At 43.7% G+C, this 22,796-nt stretch overlaps 5 protein-coding genes across 6 annotated transcripts in view; 3 read left to right on the top strand and 2 right to left on the bottom strand.

Moving 5' to 3' along the window:
• The window catches only part of LOC109484461 (sialidase-1-like), a 4,691-nt gene extending 3,688 nt beyond the window's left edge, over nucleotides 1-1,003 (top strand). The window contains exon 7 of the mRNA XM_019787727.1: nucleotides 693-1,003. Coding sequence (XP_019643286.1) covers nucleotides 693-913 — 221 coding nt within the window. The 3' untranslated portion in view covers nucleotides 914-1,003. The remainder of the gene's footprint in view (nucleotides 1-692) is intronic.
• A 282-nt stretch (nucleotides 1,004-1,285) lies between these two features.
• On the bottom strand, nucleotides 1,286-8,125 carry LOC109484474. Its single transcript, XM_019787742.1, has 8 exons — nucleotides 7,968-8,125; nucleotides 7,562-7,751; nucleotides 6,960-7,219; nucleotides 6,455-6,643; nucleotides 6,011-6,230; nucleotides 5,358-5,549; nucleotides 1,881-2,895; nucleotides 1,286-1,711 (listed from the first exon to the last, which is right to left on the bottom strand). Exons 1-8 carry the CDS (start codon nucleotides 8,055-8,057, stop codon nucleotides 1,570-1,572), a joined length of 2,298 nt encoding a protein of 765 aa, XP_019643301.1. The 5' UTR covers nucleotides 8,058-8,125; the 3' UTR covers nucleotides 1,286-1,569.
• Nucleotides 8,126-9,690: 1,565 nt separating this feature from the next.
• On the bottom strand, nucleotides 9,691-12,110 carry LOC109484393 (sialidase-1-like). The gene is made up of 6 exons (XM_019787642.1): nucleotides 12,021-12,110; nucleotides 11,673-11,862; nucleotides 10,978-11,237; nucleotides 10,448-10,636; nucleotides 10,102-10,321; nucleotides 9,691-9,890 (listed from the first exon to the last, which is right to left on the bottom strand). The coding sequence occupies exons 1-6, from the start codon at nucleotides 12,108-12,110 to the stop codon at nucleotides 9,691-9,693; spliced, it is 1,149 nt and encodes a 382-aa protein (XP_019643201.1).
• A 943-nt stretch (nucleotides 12,111-13,053) lies between these two features.
• On the top strand, nucleotides 13,054-16,750 carry LOC109484477 (sialidase-1-like). The gene is made up of 6 exons (XM_019787745.1): nucleotides 13,054-13,158; nucleotides 13,672-13,861; nucleotides 14,139-14,398; nucleotides 14,754-14,948; nucleotides 15,381-15,600; nucleotides 16,138-16,750. Exons 1-6 carry the CDS (start codon nucleotides 13,054-13,056, stop codon nucleotides 16,347-16,349), a joined length of 1,182 nt encoding a protein of 393 aa, XP_019643304.1. The 3' UTR covers nucleotides 16,350-16,750.
• Nucleotides 16,751-16,849: 99 nt separating this feature from the next.
• LOC109484469 (glutathione peroxidase-like) overlaps nucleotides 16,850-22,796 on the top strand; it is a 12,182-nt gene continuing 6,235 nt past the window's right edge. Inside the window, exons 1-5 of one of the 2 annotated variants that reach the window (XM_019787736.1) lie at nucleotides 16,850-16,971; nucleotides 18,758-18,855; nucleotides 19,193-19,340; nucleotides 20,798-20,946; nucleotides 21,253-21,277. In XM_019787736.1, the coding sequence (XP_019643295.1) occupies nucleotides 16,879-16,971; nucleotides 18,758-18,855; nucleotides 19,193-19,340; nucleotides 20,798-20,946; nucleotides 21,253-21,277 (513 nt within the window). In that variant the 5' untranslated portion in view covers nucleotides 16,850-16,878. Of the gene's footprint in view, nucleotides 16,972-18,275; nucleotides 18,375-18,757; nucleotides 18,856-19,192; nucleotides 19,341-20,797; nucleotides 20,947-21,252; nucleotides 21,278-22,796 lie in introns of those variants that run through there. The other variant, XM_019787737.1, reaches the window with a different exon arrangement.

Raw genomic sequence — 22,796 nt, 5'->3', positions numbered from 1 at the left:
CTTTTTATTTTTACCGTAGCTGTTTTTGATATTGGAATAAATGGTTATTTTCGAAACATCCCTACTTTTACAATCCTGTGGAATAGACCGTAGGTTTAGGCAGTTGTCTGGTAGCAGAGGTACTGTAAGCAGATATCCTGGTTATCTGGCCGGCGGTAGTAACACTCGCGGTGCTTACCGCCACTGTTGCTGGAATTTGGCTTGTTCCAGGCGCGCTTAATTAGGTACAGGCACCGTAAGACGGTGGGGCTGTCTTTGTTACTAGACACGACCATGATAGTCCGATCTTTATGTGAATGCAATGATTGTGTGTGTGTAATTAAAATGAAGTTAGAACTTGAAGCACAGTATCTTTACACGCCCTGGGAGCAGTAATGGATTTAGCTCTTTGTATGTTTTATGCTTGTGACGCGCCCTCATTGTATTAACCGTTGCCTAATTATAATGTCTGCACAGTAGGTCTGGCGTTGACGCTTGGGATTTTGTTGAAATATATAAAACTTCACGGAGAATTGTCGCCTATGGCTTCTTGTTCAAATTCGATTGAAATGCTGTCTCACTTTTCACGAAATTTTTAGTTGCTTCTTCTCTAACTTATATCTAAGAGATGGAGTCTTGTTCATCATAACGCTAATGACGACAAATCATCAATGATAATCCATTCAAGGTTTCTTCACGTCTGTATCCCACAGGATCCAAACTGTACATCAGATGGAGTCACGACTATGGCCACACCTGGACCCCAGGGACACAGATATGGGGAGACTTAGCAGGATACTCCGCACTCATGATGCTCCCACGTGATAACAGTCACCTCTACATACTGTATGAAAGAGGAACTGAGGCATACTTTGATGAAATAGCTGTTACTAAACTGAAAATATCCACGGCTACCGGCCATTATGTCCCGTGATATTACTCTTTGTTAGCGTACTGCCGCTTGAATGGCAATAACAGTGGTTTCTATCATGTTTCTACTAAGGAAACAAGGACTCTCCCACTGCATCTTCATGTGTAACCGCATCCTAAAGTTTGCCGTTCTAAAGTTTGCATTGGTATCATTGATACGGAGAAAGCAAAGAAAGCAACACACAACAACAGAGATATTACGATGCAAATGCCTTTATTGTTCACAAAAGAAAATTTAATAGAGATTTTCATTGATAAGTATGACGATAGGTTCCGCACAACGCATAGCGTAAAGCACCAAATGTACACAAACGGATACATTTCTCATGGTAGGACAGTTGTCCGAATACATAACTTATTGTTGTCGTCTGTATGCCTGTCTGTCTGTCTGTCTCTTTGTCTCAGTCGCAGCCACAGTATTCCCTTCCTTTCGTCGACATAGAGGAGAGCATCTAATTCTTTATCAACAATGCATGAACGGTCCAGACACAAAATGGAATAGAGCGGGGATAATTTGTATAAGGAGCTGATTACTTTTATCTAAGTCCATGAAGGTCAAAGACCAAAATAGCAAGCCTGTTAACCTCTGTGGTTAACCAGTTATAACTTTATTTTTCCTGTTACTGTACATTTGCATTCTATTTTGATATTTGTGAGGAGCTAGTATTCCTCGCCTTCATCCTCGCCTTCTTCATCTCCGTCCCCGGAATCGAGCCCGACCTCCTCGTAGTCCTTCTCCAGTGCTGCCAGGTCCTCACGTGCCTCGGAGAACTCTCCCTCCTCCATCCCCTCACCCACGTACCTGGGAATTACACACAATGTGGTCGTGGAATTGTAGTAATCATAGAGAAAATGTTGTTGGGTTGGTAAGTCCTAGAACTGTGACTTACTCTGAAGGAATAGACATGAAACGTTAAACAATATAACTGCCTGTCCTTATTCAATAAAGTAAAACATTCAGGAGTCCTTACCAGTGCACGAATGCGCGCTTGGCGTACATCAGATCGAACTTGTGGTCCAGGCGGGCCCAGGCCTCAGCGATGGCGGTGGTGTTGCTCAACATGCACACGGCACGCTGCACCTTGGCCAGGTCACCGCCGGGCACCACGGTGGGAGGCTGGTAGTTGATGCCGACCTTGAAGCCGGTGGGGCACCAGTCGACGAACTGGATGGTGCGCTTGGTCTTGATAGCGGCGATGGAGCTGTTGATGTCTTTAGGCACCGCATCTCCACGGTACAGCAGGCAGCAGGCCATGTACTTGCCATGACGAGGGTCACACTTAACCATCTGGTTGCCGGGTTCGAAGCAGGCGTTGGTGATCTCTGATACAGACAGCTGCTCGTGGTAGGCTTTCTCTGCCGAGATGACGGGAGCGTAGGTGGCCAGCGGGAAGTGGATGCGCGGGTAGGGCACCAAGTTGGTCTGGAACTCCGTGAGATCCACGTTCAGTGCGCCGTCGAACCGCAAGGAGGCGGTGATGGATGACACGATCTGTCCGATCAGACGGTTGAGGTTGGTGTAGGTCGGGCGCTCGATGCCCAGATTACGGTGGGCGATGTCGTAGATAGCCTCGTTGTCTACCATGAAGGCGCAGTCGGTGTGTTCCAAGGACGTATGGGTGGTCAGGATGGCGTTGTAGGGCTCCACCACTGCCGTGGACACCTGGGGGGCTGGGTAGATGGCGAACTCAAGCTTGGACTTCTTGCCGTAGTCCACAGACAGACGCTCCATGAGGAGAGAGGTGAAGCCGGACCCGGTGCCGCCGCCGAAGGAGTGAAAGACGAGGAAGCCCTGGAGACCAGTGCACTGGTCGGCCAGCTTACGGACCCTGTCTAGGGTGAGGTCGATCAGCTCCTTGCCGACAGTGTAGTGTCCGCGGGCGTAGTTGTTGGCGGCGTCCTCCTTCCCACTGATGAGCTGCTCGGGGTGGAACAGCTGGCGGTACGTACCGGTACGGACCTCATCTGGGGAACACAAAAGGTTGATAGGAAAAGGATCAGAGTCATTTCTGTGCAGGAATGTCAAGAATTAGAGCGTTTGGAAGATCAAACGCGATCTCCCTAGGGACTGGCGAAAACCGTTATGACATGAGTCAACTATTCTATATATCTTGACAGTGCAAGTATGACAAATGACCTCTGCAAAAAAATTTCACATCAAGAACTGTAGTCATCTTTGGTGAATTCAGAGAACATTTTCTGGCTGCATGTTTAATTATTCACAGCAGCAGGCAACAGTTATGGGGACGGTAAATCATCAATGACCACTCAATCGGAAAATAAAACCGTCGTCTTAGACATCTTAAAATGATAGAAAACATAAAATAATATAGAAAAAATTCACAAGGTAAAATATTCGTATGGACTTCCGCAGTTCGTATGGATTATCTGCCTTAAACGTTGAGGGTCCTTGCATTCTATGGTGTTCACGTGCTCCCCCACTTAATTGCACGAACAAAGGCTGGCAGGGAGTAATTTTGTAAATTGGTCCATTTGACTTCGTCGTCTCATCAAATATTAAAGATCCTGCAAGGTTGTATAGTTTACACATTAGATGTGTCTCTACGGATTAAAATGTGCAAGTTCTGGTATATTGAATTCACCCACCGATAACTGTTGGTTCCAGATCGATGAAGACGACACGGGGCACGTGCTTGCCGCTGCCGGTCTCGCTGAAGAACGTGTTGAAGGAGTCGTCCCCGCCGCCCAGGGTCGTGTCGCTCGGCATCTGGCCGTCAGGCTGGACACCGTGCTCCAGGCAGTACAGCTCCCAGCACGCGTTACCCATCTGGGTACCGGCCTGGCCGACATGGATGGAGATCACTTCACGCTGGAATATAACAGGGTACACAGGTTAGCTGCTATTTCTTCAGAGAGAGAGAGAGCGGGGAGAGGGAGGGAGGGAGACAGACAGACAGACCAACATAGACATAGAGAGACCGACAGAGACAGACAGAGACGCAGTGAGTGAGAGAGAGAGATAGAGAGAGACAGAGAGAGTCTGTGTGTGTGTGTGTGTGTGTGTGTGTGTGAGAGAGAGAGAGAGAGAGAGAGAGAGAGACGTTGCTGCGTGTTCATGTGTATAGCTACCATGCACACCGAAATTCCTTCTTTCCTTGAAAAGAGCAATATGGCATGCAGAAATAAGAGACCAAGAAGGCATTACAAGTGTCTTGGGATAATACTGCATTGACGTATACCTACCATAATGGATTCTTGTTTGCTGAACGAAAATCTATCGTAGAAATAGAACTTGTTGATCCGGCGAAAAGCTGGTCACTTTCGACTTGTGATGAGTCGTCGCAGTCAACAGTGTGCTCAATTTTACTGCACGGGACCTCTTATATCTTATTCTGCTCTCTCGTCTCCAGGGGTATGTAAAAACAAACGTTTGCTATTGGCCAGGCTGTATCAGGTGACCAGGAGGCAATGATGCATAATCGTATTCGGGCATCTCTGATTGGTCAGGTTGAACAGTAACCGGGCAAACGACACACACTCAAGATACCGATCGTCAGGCAATTGCTGTTGCCATGACGACTTTGTTTTGTTGTGGCCATGAAGGTCGCTTAGTAACAATATGTCCCAAGGGTTGTCGTAAAATTAAATGGCATCGTACCGGCAGTGGAGTGTGAACGAAAATAATTTTACTTTTATTTGGAATAAAGGGCATAATACACGATTGTCATCACCACAATTAACGTTGTGGCGACGCAGCATTTCGCCATATTTGTCACTAGTATATTTTGATTGTCGTCTTGAAACCATTCATGTAATATATTGGGTGAAATCCTGCAATAATTTAGTCGTACTTTAAGCGTCTACCTGGCACCTTTGTCACTAAGGTGGGGCGCACATCACCTTACATGCAAAAGAAAGGGGGTAATGAAATGTGACGAGTCGTTGGAGTGCAATGAATATATCTATGCACCATGACAATCACTTGTTTGTGTTGCTGTAAACATACGTTGGCAAGCATTGTGTCCTTGGGATTAAGGAAGAGGGTATCAACAGGTAAATATTTGGCCTTTAAGTGCTATAGCTCAGTTTTCTGCTGTTCATATTCAGCACATATGGAAGCTACACGGCGCGTATGTGTGTTGGTGTACCTGTCCCTGGTGCTGAAATGCCTTCTTCTGGACACTCAAAGCTTGCAAACAATGTCAGTAAAGACTAAGGTCATTCCTGGTTTTCCAGGATAGCAGGACAACGCAAACCATTGCATCCTCTCTGTAGTTTTCTATTCAGTTCTATTTCGTACATTCTATTCTGTTTATTTCGTACCTTCTTCGTACATTTATTTCCTCATAGGTGTCAGACATACACTTTTTTATTACACTATGTATGTGAATTACAAAGATCATATCACTACTCGAAACATCTTTCTACATTGCCTTCCTCACGCTTTCAGTTTTCTTTACATACTTCGTAGACGTAAGTGTTGTATTACAGTTGAATTTTTGCGACTGAGAGAAAGTCCACAGAACTATTTATGCCCCTTTCGTAGATCAGATACAAGTGTTTGTCGTCTGTGGGATCCTCTGCCAGGACTGAATATCCGGCCATCTCGGTAGAAATGAGCAGAGACCCTCCCCAGGTGGCCCCGTTGTCATAGCTCCACTTCAGCGTCATGTTTACCCCTGGGAATATGATACAATGTTGGACGTACATGTAGATTAATATGGTGGTTGGATATTATTGTCATATTGGTGATTACGTCTCCGTGAAAGAGGTAGAGTACAAGTATGTGACGAATCTTCTCACATGGCGGCAAGTGTTCAAATTAGGTCATATGCAATAAAACACATGGAAATCATCTGAACCGCAAGCCACTTGTTAGTGAGTAATTAGGTGTTCGCCATCCGACAATTAATTACATGTATAGATAACCGTTGTGTGTGTGTGTGTAAGAGGGTATACCCGAAAATGGAAGTTCCTCATTGCCCAGAGTAGCAATATGGAGATCAAAGCAGGAGCTCTTTTTGAAAGCATGACTTATACCAGGCAGGGGCTTTGACGTATTGTCTCGGAGTATGCAATCAAACTGTCTAAAAAGACGGTGTATTCAAATAAGTAGCTATTGAAACCCGGCCCTACTTACGTTCATCAGCGCTGTTGGGCCCGCTGAAAAACAGAACACCATTGTGGTACAGTAAACCGGCCTGCGTGGGCGGTTCGATCAGGGTCTGGTCGAAGTACAAGGTGTTGTTAGGTAAGGTCTGTCCTCCGTCATAGCTGCGTGCAAAGGCCTTACAGTGGCAGGAACATCGTACTCTGTTCCTGATCATGACGAGCAGAGAGCCGTCAGATAGTTCCACGGCCTGGGGGAATAACACGGGCGTTTTTAAAAATTTAAACAAGCCACAAGATTTGCCACAGGGTCAACAGTCAACAAGCAAGATATGATATAAAACGAGCTGCTGACAGCTGCAGCACAAAGGAAAACTCTTACCTTGTCCCACGGACGGTTTGATCATTCAAGGGACTAGGTAAGTACATATAAAACGAGTTATAACATGTTCTAGACAATAGGATTGACTTGCACCTGGCATTCTCCTGGCGAGAAGTCTTTGACCTTCTTATCGACCCCGCAAGGCATGGTGGGAAGGAAGCCCCCTTCCCGCCATGTTTTAGCTCCATCGTCGCTTAGCAACAGAGTGATGCCCCTGGGTTTGTCCTGGCCCCTTCCATGCGCACAGACGACAAACCGACCTTTATGAGGCTCCTGGCGTTTCTGAAGAAGAAACATGAGGCGAATATTTTCAAGTATCTGAACGCAGTTGACGCGGGCACACGCGACGCGACGCACTCAATTCATTAAAAAAATTTACCTACCAACAAAATGTAATGAAAATTCATATACAAATTTAACCTGGTCACTACCACATCAACAAACTGAATCTGTGAAAATACAAATTTCTTCCCTCTTCACGCTAACCTGGGTGCCATCCTCCGTAGTTTTCGCCCGTGGTAGCCAGCGACATTAGGGAGAAGGCGAAAACTACGGAGGATGGCAGCCAGGCTTTACGACTGAAGGAATGAGAACTCACGCGGATGGCGTATCCTGGCCCGGCGTCGAAACTCCTGGTACCGTTCGATCGCGGACTGACGTTCCTGGGTTGACCCCAGGTGACCCCGTCATCCGTGCTGTTGATCAGTAGAAGGTCCGGAACCTCACACTTGTTCAGACAGTGAACAAACATCACAAACACCGTGTTGGAGTCGGAGTCAGCAAACGGCGTTCCGACAAAGAGAACACCCTTCTCATAACCGTCGTCCACCAGGAAGGATGTCGGTAGCCATGTCTTCCCTACAAATTAAACGTAGAAAGTAAAATTGTCTTCAATGTAACATGAAATTTCGGTGGTCAGGAAAGCTTCTTTCTGTAGCCTTTAATTAATTTCATTTCTCTGCACCTTTCTTTCTTTCATTGAAATATTGTTCGCACCTACCACCTGAACTAGCTTCCTTTACATGCGTTTTTGGGGGAAGGTTAAGTTTTCTGATCGCACGTAGATCTGGGGGGGGGGGGTAGCATGTAGATCACAATAGAACTCTGGACGCCAAAGGACGCTACACCTGAACTTTGGTTATGCAAAGTTACAGGAATAGATTCGATAAAACAAAGAGAAAGGTACGTTTTGTTCATAACCTTTGTCTTCGGATCTTCTAATCGCCAGAATCTTCCTGTCATTGTCCCCTCTGCCATCCTTCCTCGCGCCACAGAAAGCCAGCAGGGTGCCATTCGGCGTGACGAAGATAGAGGGCGTCCTGTAGGTGTGGATCTCTCCCTCAAGGCCGCTGGTCCAAATGATGGTGTCGTTCACAACAGTCGGAGTCACCTGAGAGGGAGATTGACAGCTATGTCAAACAATGGGTCGCCAGCAGCAACGAACCCAAATTTCCTGTATTACGTGCTTCCTGGATCGCATGTAAGGTGTCGTCTCAAGGTCACTCTGTTGACTACACAAAACCTACAGGGCTGATTCTGATCATTGTGCAAATGACTCCTACAATACATGAATGTTTACAGTATACACAATAGTCGACCACCCTACCTTTGTCCTTGGAACAGTCTGAGTGTCAGGACGTATGCAGCTCACACAGAGCACAACAATGCACATGGAAAGAAGCCTTGCCGATAACATTTCAGCTGGGAAATCCTAACAGTACTGTTAAATACGGTACTGTTTTGGAACACGCTACACTAGATTTAGAACCACCTTGTTCAACTGGTACTAGCCGCGGGGAGATAGCTGTAGGTCAAAGGGCAACTTCAGAACGAAGTCCAATAATGACATTGTGATATGTTGATTTGCCCGTCTCAAATATATCGCCCTGTCAGCGTTTCTTCGAAGTACCTATTTTTGATTTGAGACGAAGCTAAGGATTTTCGCACACAAATCTGGACACATCGCTGCTGTGCTTTGTTCCTTTGTTCAAGTATATCTTCTCTTTGTGCTTGTGGACTCGTCCGGGTCAAAATGACGTCTATGATGTGTTATTTTGGCAATATTGCATCAGCCCTGTACCCAGAGTTGTTACTGTGACGTGCTATGTCCTTGTTTTGCCAAATATTGATCGCAACACCTGCTTGTGTGCGTGTGTCAACAAAAAAGATGAAAGTACACAACACCAAATTGTGTGTAATGAATGCATACCCCATGGCAATCACTGTAAACATGCATACTTTGGCAAGAATTTTATCCTTTGAATAGGTTAAGAGCAGAAGGGCGTCAACAGATAGCTATGTGCACTTTATTACTAAACCGTAACTGTATTATTGTATCTACTGTAGGGATGTGTGTTCGTCTATTGGTGTACCTGTCCCTGGTGCTGAAGTAGTTTCCGCTGAACACTCAAGACTTGCAAACAATTTCACTCAAAGACTAAGGCCATTCCTGGTTGTTTTGGCTGGACGATGCAAACCTTTGCATTTTATTTTGTTTTGTCTCATACATCGCATACCACAGACTTAAGTATTGTTATGGGTTCACCACACCACGAAGTGGTGTGGTGAAACCATATTGCTTTTTCTGGTGTTTCTTCTTCTTCTCCTCCTCCTTCTCCTCCTGCCATTTTTTAAATGGATTCAGCTTCTTCATTTTAGGGCCCAAGGTCCTGAAATTTGGTATGGAGGTACAGTGGGCAAATACCCCTAGGCGTTTTTTAAATTATTGTGATACAGGCTTTTAGAATGGTTTTATTTGAGTTTTTTGGCTGTATTATAGCAAATGTATTACTGTGTTAGTGTGCCGTGTTTACCACGTCTGGGCATGAGTCATCACAATGGAATGCAGGGCATCAACCAATAGGCATGCAGCTTTCCTCTATACTTCTTGCTGATTGGCTGTTGGGATTTAACTTGATTAACACAAGCACAGAGCATTTCCACCTGCACAGAGCATTTCTTGCTGATTGGCTGTTGGGATTTAACTTGATTAACACCTGCACAGAGCATTTCCATACTGACAGTATGTCTTTATTCAAGTGTTTTGGTAGGTATTTCAAGCTTTTCTGCTCCAGCATTGGAATGCGGGGCATGAACGTTTTTTTATTTATTTTGAAAATCAACAGTTTGCATTATGCAATTAAAAATCCTAACCAATAAAGTAGGGAATAGCTATCCAACTGTTGTTTTAGTTGTATGTTACTTCATATTATAGTTATATCAATGTAAATCATTGTTTTCCCTTGTGTTTCTCATTCTTTCCCTGCCATGACGTCGTAAAATGTGGTGAACCCATCGCTGTATTTGCTCCAAAGCAAATATTGGCCTTTCTAGTTTTGCAGTTGAATTTTTGTGACTGCTACAAAGTCCACAGAACTATTCACGCCCTTTTCGTAGATCAGATACAAGTGTTTGTCGTCTGTGGGATCCTCCGCCAGGACTGAATATCCGGCCATCTTGTTCGAAATGGGCAGAACTCCTTCCCAGGTCGTTCCGTTGTCATAGCTCCACTTCAGGGTCATATTTACCCCTGGGAATGTGATACAATGTTGGATATAGATTAATACGGGGTTGTAAAAATGGGAGTACTCAACTGACCACAGTATCGTGTGCGTACAGCAATATGGGGAACAAATCAGAACTTTATTTATGAGAACATGACTTATAGCAGACTTTGACGTATTGTCTCGGAGTATGCAATAGATGACTAAAAGGAAAGCTCACGGTGAAACCTTACTTACGTTCATCAGAGCTGTTGGGCCCGCTGAAGAACAGGACACCCCTGTGGTACACTAGCCCGGCCTGTGAGGACGGTTCGATCAGGGTCTGGTCGAAGTACAAGGTGTTGTTAGGTAAGGTCTGCCCTCCGTCATAGCTCCGTGCGAAGGCCTTACAGTGGCAGGAACATCTCACTCTGTTCCTGATCATGACGAGTAGAGAGCCATCAGATAGTTCCACGGGCTTGAGGGAAATAACATTGAAGATTGAAACAAGCCACAAGATATACCGCAAGGTCAACAAACGTCAACAAGCAAGATATAAAACCAGACCATAGAATGAGTTCTACATGTTCTATGTGATATACACCTGGCATTCTCCTGGCGAGAAGTTCTTGTTCTTCGGATCTTTCCCGCAGGGCATGGTGGGAAGGAAGCCCCCTTCCCGCCATGTTTTAGCTCCGTCGTCGCTTAGCAACAAGGTGATGCCTCTGGGTTTGTCCTGACTTCGTCCATGCGTACAGACGACGAACCGACCTCTGTGTGGTTCCTGGCGTTTCTGAGAAAGCATAAAAGCGTATAATATTGTCTGGCGTTTAAGAATGCGTTGTAATGGCTGACAGTATAGCTTATTTGTATTTATCTCCCTAGATCCTAGAGTCGAAAATACAATGTTAACGTCAAGATCGTATACTGCTATGGTGCTTAGCTGGGCTATCAATCAAAAACAAAGAGAAAACACATAAAGTCTGAATGCAGCATACACTAATATCCATGCAGATCATACGACGGCAAGACAGTATCCATTGGCCAGAGGGATGTCTTGCCACCGTAGGATCTGCTTGGAGATTAGCACACACGAGATTAGCGTACAATAATGTACATAGAATAAAAGCTCACACGAATGGCGTATCCAGGGGAGGGATGAAAAGTCCTGGTTCCGTTTGTTCGCGGGTTTATATTCCTGGGTTGACCCCAGGTGACCCCGTCATCCGTGCTGTTGATCAGCAGTAGATCCGGAACCTCACATTTGAACCGACAGTAAACAAACATCACAAACAGCGTGTTGGAGTCGGAATCAGCAAATACCGTACCGATATTGAGAACACCCGTTTCGTAACCGTCGTCCAGCACGAGGGAAGTCGGTAGCCAAGTTTTCCCTACATTTCAACACGCATGAAGTAAAACATTCGATTGTAATTCAAAGATGAGGATAGGTGAATAGAAAAGATTATTTTCTTTAACTTTCCATAAAATGTTTTATCGTTGCACACTTTGCCTCCCTTCCTTTCATTGACTATCTTCCCATCTACCGCTTCAACTCGTGAACTTGTGCCTTGTACCTTGGTCCCTTAACCCAGGTCAGGGTCGTGGGGGCACTCGTGAACTGCAAAGTTCGAAATCCCAGAACAGTCCATGATCCGATGAACCAAAGAAGAAGATACCCTTTGACTTTGACTGGACTTTATTTGGATCCACAATTAGCTTAACATTTCCGTTAGCTACTCTTCCTGTGATCTTTAACATGAAATACATACAAAATCACACAATACCGTCACACCATAACATACTTAAAATACATGGTACACATTGACCTTTGTCTTCAGATCTTCTGATTGCCAGAAATTTTCTGCCAGCGTCACTCGAGCTATACTTCCTTGCGCCAGACAGGGCCAGGAGGGTGCCATTCGGCGTGACGAAGATAGAGGGCGTCCTGTAGGTGTGGATCTCTCCCTCAAGGCCGCTGGTCCAAATAATGGTGTCGTTCACAACAGTCGGGGTCACCTGAGAGGGAGATTGTCAGCTATGTAAAAAATTATGTTTTGAGAACCAAACATGAGTGTATTGGGTCAACGTCTTGTCATTGTCAGGACTGACTAGGATCAATGTGCAAATGTCTCCTACAATACATGTATGTTTTATACAATACTCGGCCACCTCACCTTTGTCTTTGGAACAGACTGAGTGTCAGGACGTGTACAGCTCACACAGAGCACAACAATGCACATGGAAACAAGCCTGACCGATGACATGGTGTGGATCGTAATTTCAGTTAGGAAATCATCGGCCTAACAACTTGTCCACAAAATACGGTACTGTTTTAGAGCACGCTACACTAGACCTTGTTCCCTGATATTAGCCCGGCTGATTCGTAGGCCAAAGGGCAACTGACGAACTAAATCCAATAATGACATTGTGATATGATAATATGTCCTTCTCAAACAATAACACACTGATCTGTAATCGTTTCCCCTAGAAGGGTTCTGCCCGTAAGGCGTCGCCAAAAAGTGGTTACTGTCAAGATAGATACTAGTTTTTCTAGCTAATCGCAGCGAGAGCTTTCAAGTTCTGCCGGTTGACTAAACAAGACTCACAGATTATGAAGTCTATGATCACAGCACAATTGCAACTGACATATATGTACGTTTACGTTATTGATCATTCTTACATGTGTATTTGCAATACTCGGCCACCTTACCTTTGGCCGTTGAACAGGCTGTGTGTCATCAGAGCTTGTACAGCTCACACAGAGCAAAACAATGCACACGGAAACAAGCCTTGCCGATAACATGACGTCGATCGCCATTTTAATTCAACACTCAAGAAATCATAACAACCTGTCCGCACGGTACTGTTTTGAAACACGTTGCACTAAATTTAGTAACACCCTGTCCAACTGGTATTGGCCCATCTTAAGTTCGCAGGTGAAAGGGCAGCTACAAAAAGAATGAATTCCAATGATGAAAATGGTACTTGATAATAAAGTGTCTCCTCTGAAACAACAAGATACAATAATGTACCATCCCTAGGTATCTATGTTTCTGATGATATCTCGAATGTAGGGTTTTCGCACACACATGCATGCCATTGGAACAAATCAGTGTTTTATATTGTTCCTTTGTATATCCTCTCTCTGTCCTTGTGGACTCGTCCGGGTCACGCACAATGAAGTCATATGATTGTTATTTTGTCAAGATGGCGCCCACCTTGTACCCGGAGTTGTTCATGTGGCGTGTTGTGGTCTTGTTTTGCGCAGTACTGAGCGGAACTCCTGACTGTGCACGTGTGTCGGCGAGAAAGGTGAGTGCCCTCGGCGCCATTGTTTACACCTGTCTATTGTCAACAATCATCTGTTGTCACATTTTTTTACTGTTGTGCTTAACAAAATCACGTGTACTAGTCATGTCTGTATCTTAATCACAGAAAGAGGAAATTCATATAACACGTTATGCATTTTCACAAGCATGTATTCGTTCTCAAATGGCGCTTTATGTTTAGTGAGGCACGTGAGTCTGTCCGTGCACCAGCCCCTCCCCTTCCTATAGATAGATTAATACTCAAGAATCTAAAATGATTGACCAATACGTTTCAAGAAGCTATAGCATACGTGCACTTCTAATTCTAAAGACTTGTAATAAGGGTTTTGTATGGTAGGTAACTCCAAAGAGCCGTATGGAAGGGTGAGTTTTCCAACTTTGGCGGTCGTCGGCCATTTCGGTCAGCTGGACCGCCGTCTTTCGAGACCAATCATACATCTACATCTACAATCCTACATCATCTACAGAATTATAATATAAGTGTTCTGTGTCGTAGGTAAATCCAAAGATTGTGTCGGACGTGACCATCTGGACCAGCGGAGTGGAAGGGGAGATAGCCGGGTACAGGACACCCTTCATGACCTACACACCTAACGGCACCATCCTAGCGCTCGCCGGGGCCAGGAAGTACAACAAAAAGGACAACGGAAAGAAAATTATATCTCTGAGAAGATCTACTGATAAAGGTGATAGTTACTTTGCTTGCTATCAATATCTTTTCATTGGATTCATCCAGGCTGTCCACATTTGAAATCAAAGAGCAAGCGGTATGACACATAGTATAGCAAACCAAACATTTTGGTTCCAAATGCCCCGATCAAGACAGTTCAGTCTTACCCTTCTCTAAATAAAATCGTGCACCATGGAACAAGTGTAATAAAGTAGCAGAAGCTTACCATTGGTTATCCCTCGTTACTCGTGTGATTATTGTTTTCTTCATCTCTTTTTGTTGGTAATCGCTAGGGGTGACTTGGACTCCGACGGCGTTTTTAGTCGACGACGGGTACGACCATGGAGTACTGGGCGCAGGCACGGCATTCGTGGACGACGATTCCAACACGACATTCGTGATGTTCATCCACTGTCAGTTCCGGTGTGCTGTCCCCTCTGTGCTGCTGATGAATAGCACGAATGACGGGGTGACCTGGGGACAGCCTCGGAACATCACCCCGCAGCTACAGCCGGGCGTCGTCTCACATCCAAGTCCGGGGTACGGAATAAGGGTAAGTTATAATTCTGAAAAAAAAAAAATTGTCAAGCAACTGGATATGATTTTGATAACGGTCAGACGTTTCAGATAGCATCCACTACCTTTCGTCAGTGTATCGTAAAAGCACACAAACGTATAGGTTCTGTGTCATATCAAGGACTTTGAGTGGTACCTCATGACTGGTGTATAGCTAAGATACCAAAACTCGTCATCCATGGTTTCAAGTGGCGTGTGTGACTTGACTCGAGCTCTTTAGCAAGACTTGGCCATGAATGTTTGGGCACTAATTTGCATAAACAAAAGATATTACTTTCGTCCTATTGTAGGGATGTGTATCAAAGTTTGAATCCCTTTTCTTTAAATTGCAGAAACGTTACGAGCCCCACAAGGGGCGTCTGGTCGTGTGCGCGCACGGGCGCGGGCCGGACTGGGGCCTGAGCCTGCTGCTGAGCGATGACGGCGGGCGGACCTGGCGGACAGGCGCGTTCGTAGCCAAAAGACCCTGCAACGACTCGTGTCGAGGAGAAAACCAACAACATATGTTTCAACTAGGAGAGTGCCAGGTAAAGGCCACGCAGTGAGATAAAATGCAAAATTGGAGTCGTGTATGCCAATAACTAGCTAACAGTTGAATGTTTTTATTACAGCTAGGATTTTTTAACGATTTTACAGCCGCCGGAAGTCTAAACTTCCGCAAAGAAAAGTATGCCGGTAAATAAAAATTTCATGATATTAGTGAACAGACGTCACCCTAAATAAGAGTAACTCAAAATGAAGCTCGTCTATGACATATGAAAGTTTCATGTTTTTAAACTCTTCCTTCCGTCACCCAGCCGGTTGAGCTCCCACTCTCTAGCTTTTGTTACAAGTGTTTAACTCATCCCCTGCACACCCCCCCCCACCGGCCGTTTAGCTCTCTTCTGAAGCTTCATGCGTTTAAACTCCTCACCTTTCCCCAAGTTTCATGGGTTTAACCTCCTCCCACTGCCCCCTAGCCGGTTGAGCTCCCAGACGGCTCTCTCCTGGTGATGACGCGAAACGAGCTCAGGTGCACCTGTCACTGTAAAGCCTTCCTCACCAGCCACGACGGCGGGGAGAGTCTCCCGATTAGCAGCCTCCGATTCGACCAGACGCTGATAGAACCGCCAACTGATGCGGGGCTGTTGTTCAGTGACGGGGTTCTTTACTTCACCGGGCCTAACAGTTCGTCAAAACGTAAGTTTGAAGTCTTTAGGGTCACTATGTTTTTTGACTGACGAAAAGTACGTATTAGACATCTTGTGTGTGTATATGCAAGGACGTTGTAAAACGTTGTAAAACGTCCTTGGTGCATATACTTATAGAGTGATATTTTTGGCGACGCCTCAGTGGCAGAGGCATTTGTGCAAGTACTGTGATCGCTTTGAAAATTTTTTTTTTTTAATTCGTAGCCTTCCTCAACTCTTCCCCATATAGCTACCCCACTCGTAGCCTTTGCCGGAATTCTATCTCAGTATTATACGAAAATCCATTGTAAGAAACAGGAGGAGCCAGTAAAAACCCACTGGTCCCGGTCCGGGGTTCGAACCCACAACCTCCCGGGCCCCAGTCAGACGCTCTAACCGCTCGGCCGAAAAGGTCTAGACCCGTTTGCCAGATCTGTTGGTAGCGCCTATAAACCCCACTGTTACACTGTGTCTGTTACATGGTGTTACACCATCATTGTACTAACGAATCACGAATCAATTCATGAATTTGTTGTTGGCTCCACAGGGCAAAAGATGACGTTAAGATGGAGTTATGACAACGGCACAAGTTGGGCGGGGGAACTGCCCATCTGGGAGAAGGCGGCGGGGTACTCCGCGGTAACCATGCTACAGAAGGACCCTGAAGATAAAAATTATCTCTATGTTCTGTATGAAAAGGGATTCAGCAAGACAGGGACTTCCACTGCGGCCATAGCCTTCGCAAAAATACAACTGTAGCTGTTGCAATGTTGTTTAATTTCGCTACAATGTGACATACAGTATAAAAGATTATAACATATCATTTCAAGTAATGGAGTAGATAAATGAATGAAACAATTGCTTTATACCTTTAGCATTTCAAAAGTATGCTCAGTTTCCTAGAGAATATTGTTTTGATGTAACTTTATATTGGAATTTGAGGCTTTCATTTGTCATCACTTGTATCAATGTCATTCTTCACATTATCACCTGATGTCATCATATTACCATTCATAAATTCCAACCGGTAAATTGATAATTGTACAAAAAGTGTGATTATTAGTAAATGTTATAATCATTGCTTGTTTATAAACGCTATGGTTTAAGTAGCTATGCCCTATTAAACTTAATTTTTATTCGAAGTTCGACTATACTATGTTGTTATTACCGACTCAGAGTACTAACAAATCCGCTAGAGGTCGCTATCGCACGGTGCGTTCGTTCCTGCAATTTGTAATAATCCGCCAGAGGGCATCATTAGAGCGTCAGATACTGTACAAAGGTCAAGATGGGAGGTGCACTTCTGGGACTGTTTGCAGGGGCAACTACCGTATTCCTGAAGCGTTCGCTCGTACAGGCGTCCAGGGGCGTTGCCAGCATGGTAAGGATGTGCAGTTTTCTGGTTTAAGTCCCCTTAAATGCGTTAAGCTTCCATGAACATATTTCTCTATCGACTGATTTTGTCCCAGGGATCACCAGCAAGCGTTGTGTAAGGGTGAGACAGTCCTGGATCCGATAGCGATCCAAATTTGGTTACACACGTAACGTTACCCCCCCCCTCCCCCTTCTCCTTCCTACATACCTGTTTCACTAAAAAGAGTGTTGGAGGGGATGTGTGCTATAGCAAAGTTGATGGTAGATCGTATCGTATCTTCCTACCAGTGATGAGCATTCCTCTGTAACGTTAACGGGCCCGTTACGTGAAATAGAAAGGCAATTATGTTGATTTGATTATATGGATGATATCCAATTTTTTGGGGAAACCCCAAACTGATGTGAGCGTGGGAATAAAAAAAAAGTTTGGCCCAAAAAAATTAAGTTGCCTTCATTATGAAATCAGCTCCAGCTACAGCATGATGGAACAGTCATATATGAGAATGACAATCTCTGCCACATAGGGCACATTTGTAAGCTAACTCGGGTCAGTTACAAAGTCCTTGTCTTAAGATCCGCTTCTCTTCTGCCCAGTATATCCGTCTAGCTTCTCCTGATTTCAGCTGCCAGAACAGTGTTATCATGAACCTCCAGCTGGGTCGGTCATTGGCAAGGTCCTACCGCTGCTCTATGTAATGTCGAGATCCAGTGTGGTATCAGACAGGACAAAATGAAGTCGATCCATGAATGACAAGTCTGTAGGTCATGTGGTGCTGAACCTTTTGACATATACAATGTATAACCCCAACCATGTTACACTTACAGTATGCCAACCTAGTAAGTTGCAGGATGTAAAACCTCCATTGCAGACCCCACTGGACATTTTTTTTCCCAACACAGATTTCAGAACCCTATCATTATCCATCAGAAAATTGTGTGCACCAGTTACGTTAGTACTCTGTTAGAACAGAGGACATACCAGAAGCCTGGATACCACATTTGCTGTGGGTTGGGCAAAAGATATCATTAACAGTTATGTCATCAAGCCAGTATATTGTTATTTCATCTGTGACACGATTTCACTAATATGCAGCAGACAAGGGTAATGTCACAGCTTTTGAGTGGATAGATTTGGTACAGATAGAGACTTGGCATAGTTGAAACTTTAGGGACTATTGACAGGTAATGTTACTTGCTAATTGACTGGCACACCTACATTGTATGATGTCATCCATAGATAGACCAATCCTGGCTGTCCATCAAAATGACCTGCTTCTACTTTCTAGCAGTTCAACCTGTTAGACATACAGAATACAGTGTCTGCTTCAGTGCTGCTCAGACTTTTGCTTGCACTTTTCTGTTTGCCTGAATTGGGTGGAACCAGCCATGGGAGCAGGGGTTTCTTTGAAGGCAGGTGTCTGTGGCCATGATCTTTTTCATCTCCAAGCAGATACTAGGAGGGAACATTTTTCCTTCCTCCTCTGTGCTTCTGACAGCTCTACATCTGTCAGTCACCAGACATTGTTATGTTGGTATCTAGGTAACTGTTTACTTGTACAACGATGAAGGTAATAAGGTGCTCCAAAAACAGTTACTAGCACTCAAGCAAATTTAGGATGTGATTTTGGAAACGGTCTGACAGACATTGCAGGTAGCATCCACTACCTTTCGTCAGGGACTTTGTGTCATATCCAGTTGCTTGAGCAACTATATATTTTTTGGTAATTAGCTTAGTACAGTTTATTTTGATCCACCAGAAGTTTGTTAAAAAGTTGCTCTCCATGTGTATGCAGGCTGCAGGAGGTGAGGACGAGTGGAAGAATGCCACGTCCATCTATGACTTCACTGCCAAAGACATAGATGGGAATGAAGTCTCGCTAGAGAAATACCGGTAAGACATTATGCAACTCACTCACTTTTATATTCTTGTGTACACCAGGGAAACCTTTCACTGTTCGAACAATATTTAGTTTACATTTGTGTACAATGTGTTTAGCACATTTGGCTTTCATAGGGCTTTCCTAATCCCTGTACACATTATATACTATTACACACTGTACTATAGACCTTAGAAGAATGTTTTTTCGCTCTGTTGACTGAAATGTTGATGACTGATTCTTGATGAAACCTTATGACAGTGAGTTATGTAAAAAATTGTAGTACAATGCGAGTAAAAGAAAGCGCAGCAATTCCAAGTTCACAAATTTTTTCTTGCCCCCTCTCCTCAGGGATCATGTCTGTCTCATCGTCAACGTGGCGTGCAAATGAGGCGGGACGAACGTGAATTACACACAGCTGCAGGAGCTCCACGACAAGTACGCGGAGTCCAAAGGCTTGTGTATACTAGCGTTCCCGTGCAATCAGTTTGGGGGGCAGGTGAGCTTTCTTTTCTTTTCATTGCCTCCTATAACACTCCAGTTCTAGTTGATGTTGGTAAGTGCAAGTTGTGTACAATGCAGAAAGGTAACTTATGTAGACATGATTTTGTTAAAATTTGAACTGCTTGAGAGTCAGTACCCTTTATCTGTATACTAATTGGTGTTTGGGGCAGGTGATCTTTCTTTTTTATTTGTTTTCATTGAAAAGCCATTGTTAATTTTGTTCTTTTTTGTAATCTTTCTTTATTCTATTGTAGACAAAACATTACAACAACTAGAGTTCCCCGATCTCATACCTTCGCCAAATGATGTTAATCTTTATGACTGACAAATTATAGATTAGATTATTCCCCCCTGATTTAAGAAATAGGAACCTAATTTTCATGAATTATATCATTTTATCATAATCTCAACCAAAAGACAGTCTTATATTAACAAACAATGCATTCTAGCATTTCCTAATAAATTATGCAAATGAGGTCCTGATTTGAATAAATTATGCTTAATGATGTTCACCTCAATTTAACTTTCAAATACCACAAGTATGAAATTCCAGGCAGTTATCATTACATAATTATAAAATTTTCTAATTAATTATGCAAATTAAGTCATTATTAACATAATCAATATCTTCCTGTGTTTCTCTCGTTGTCAATTACCAATGTCACAAGCTTCAATTGTCCTATCATGGAATGCAGATGATTTATAGAATTTCCCCATAAATTATGCAAATTACATCCATATTTGCATAATTGTCACATAATTATATTAAGCATCACGTAAGCTACCTACATAACAAAAATCACGACGATCCGTCAACTGGTTCTTGAGTTATCCCCTTTTGAATATTTTCAAGAATATATCCCTGCAGTTCCAGAGCAAGCCGCTAGGGAGCCTAAACTCACGTCACTTCTTCCCCAGCACAAGAGCTACCTACCATCCAAATTTCATCACCATAGCATGTCTAGATCATGAGATATCAAAATCGTAAGTTCAGCTGCAGTACCATAACAAGCCGCTGGGGGGTCCAAAATCTAATCATTTCGAGGTCTCATCAAGACCTACCCATCTACCAAGTATCAAGACAATCCATCAATGCCCTCTGAAGTTATCGTGTTGACAGACAGACACACACACACACACACACACACACATACACGAACGCCCCTGAAAACATAACCTTCTTGGCGAAGGTAACAACCAAATTAAGATGATATTTCATGCGAACCAAATGGGGGGCAGGGGGGGCAACACGTGTGAACACAAAAACCAGAAGAAACACACACAATTAACAATTAAAAGAATCCTTCAAAAAACAGTTATTCAAGCAACTGGATATGATTTTCCAAACTTTTATGCAGTTGCTTGAGTAATTGTTTTTGGCATATCTGGCAGTATCTGGATGTCTCTAACCTTCACCAACGTAAAATAATCCTTCTCATCAATGCCTTACAGGAGCCGTGGCCTGAACCTGAGATTAAGCAGTGGGTGACGGACAAGTTTGGGGTTAAGTTTGACATGTTCAGTAAGATTAACGTCAACGGTAAGGACGCACACCCTCTGTGGAAGTACCTGAAGAGCAAGCAAGGAGGGACTCTCATCGAGTAAGTCCGACTTCTCTTCATTGTCTTTGCTTTAAGTAGACATTTCTTTTTATCTATGTTACTTCATTACATGAAGAAGAGATTGAATTTAGACTCTACTACATGTACTTATATATTATATCTTATGTACCTTTTTATATAAATTATCTTCTAAATGTCAGTATAATGAACTAGCAGAAGTATTTTAAATGTTGATGTCTTCAGCTCGTTTATTTTGGTGATGTATAAAGAGAGTTGCTAGTTTACTACTAGTATTTTTAATTGTCTTGATACTTTCTTCAATACTTGTTACCCTTCCCTTTGCAGTGCTATCAAATGGAACTTTACCAAGGTAAGGAAACTGACTATTCCAGCTTAAACTACCACTTACATAATAGGTTAATGTAGGTAAAGTTGTAGCTGTGCGGGTATTTCTTATGTTTATCTGCACTTATAACTTGCACTCACATCCATGATAGAATAGATGTAATGCTTAAATCAAGTACCAGCCCCAAATTACCTTGAATTTTTCCTATAAAACAGCAGATTGCCCAGTCTAAAATGATACCACCAGGAACTAATTATTGGTGGAACAAATTAGAAACAAGGGCGGTGTTTAAAAAACACACCGGCGACGTGAGTATTTTAATAATATAATAGTATAAATTTGTAACCCTTTTGATATAGCTTGAGTAAAAGGAATTTTTCTTATAACGGATTGTTGTTTTAGTACTACTAGTATTTTAAAATGTGTGTGTTTTTAACACCGTATTGTATGTAGGAAGTTGTATTGTTTGTTTTTGAGGGTGCTAATATGATGCATGCATCAACGAATGAAATGTGTACCCTGAGCTGTAACTCACATTCGTATGGATTTATGTTTGATTATTTAGGAAGTACGTGAGTAAGGTATAGTTATTAGGAAAGAATGGTATCTGACGCAAGTATTACCAAATAAGGATGAAATTTTTAATAGGTATTGCCATATATGATAGACACGCCACGTGTACACTGAGTGGGTCTCCACCAGAAAGCAGACCGGGCGCTCGTCCAAGGTTCCCCAGATATCTGACGTCTCCATATTCCACCTAACATGTCTGACTTTCCTCAGCGCCTTCACAAATTCACGGAGGCGTTGAAGGGACTTGTGCAGAGCTACCCCAAGGTCACAGTATGGGACCACAGACGTCTGTGGAGACACAACCCAAACTACTTTGCGCCTGCCGGCCTACACTTGTCCGATCTGGGAAACCTCCAGTATTACAAGAGTGTCCGCGGTGCTTTAGACCGCCAGCTAAAGCACATTTAAAACGTGTTCGCTTGTCCCTTGTGAACCCCTTTCCTTTCTCATTTCATACACAATTTGTGCCCGATTGGCTGGTTCCCCCTTTTCGTTCGCACACGCACGTGGTCTTGGTTTCTTTCACGCAGTTAGGCGTGTTTCGGCCGGGTTTTTGACATGAGACACATGTTAATATATTTGAGACAATCTCTATCCTACATCATGCCTCGCACGTGTTGATACTATGGTTTGTGATACAACAGAATAAAAGGTTGCATATCTCGCCAAACAAGAAATGTCTCTTCTGTTTATTGTGTTAGATTGCACTATATAACTGACGGTGACCTGGCCCGATAAAAGGCGTAACGTAAACAACCGGAGCTCAGTCTGGACGTAAACCTTCGTGGTGTTCACATCGCGGAGAGCTCCGCTGCGTAATACTTCAATATCTAAGGCCCATTGCCCCCCACACATTCAGAGCAACAAGTATGGCATTGTATAATAGTGTATACAATAGTGTATATAATTTACGGGCAGCATCCTTGCACCGACAAGCGATACCCCGACCCGTACGGTGAATGTCGGGTCT

The sequence above is a fragment of the Branchiostoma belcheri genome, unplaced genomic scaffold (assembly GCF_001625305.1).
Source record: "Branchiostoma belcheri isolate BF01 breed outbred unplaced genomic scaffold, Haploidv18h27 scaffold7, whole genome shotgun sequence".
Taxonomy (NCBI): Eukaryota; Metazoa; Chordata; class Leptocardii; order Amphioxiformes; family Branchiostomatidae; genus Branchiostoma; species Branchiostoma belcheri.
Note: the sequence above shows the minus strand (reverse complement) of the source record. Positions and strands in the feature narration are given on the sequence as shown.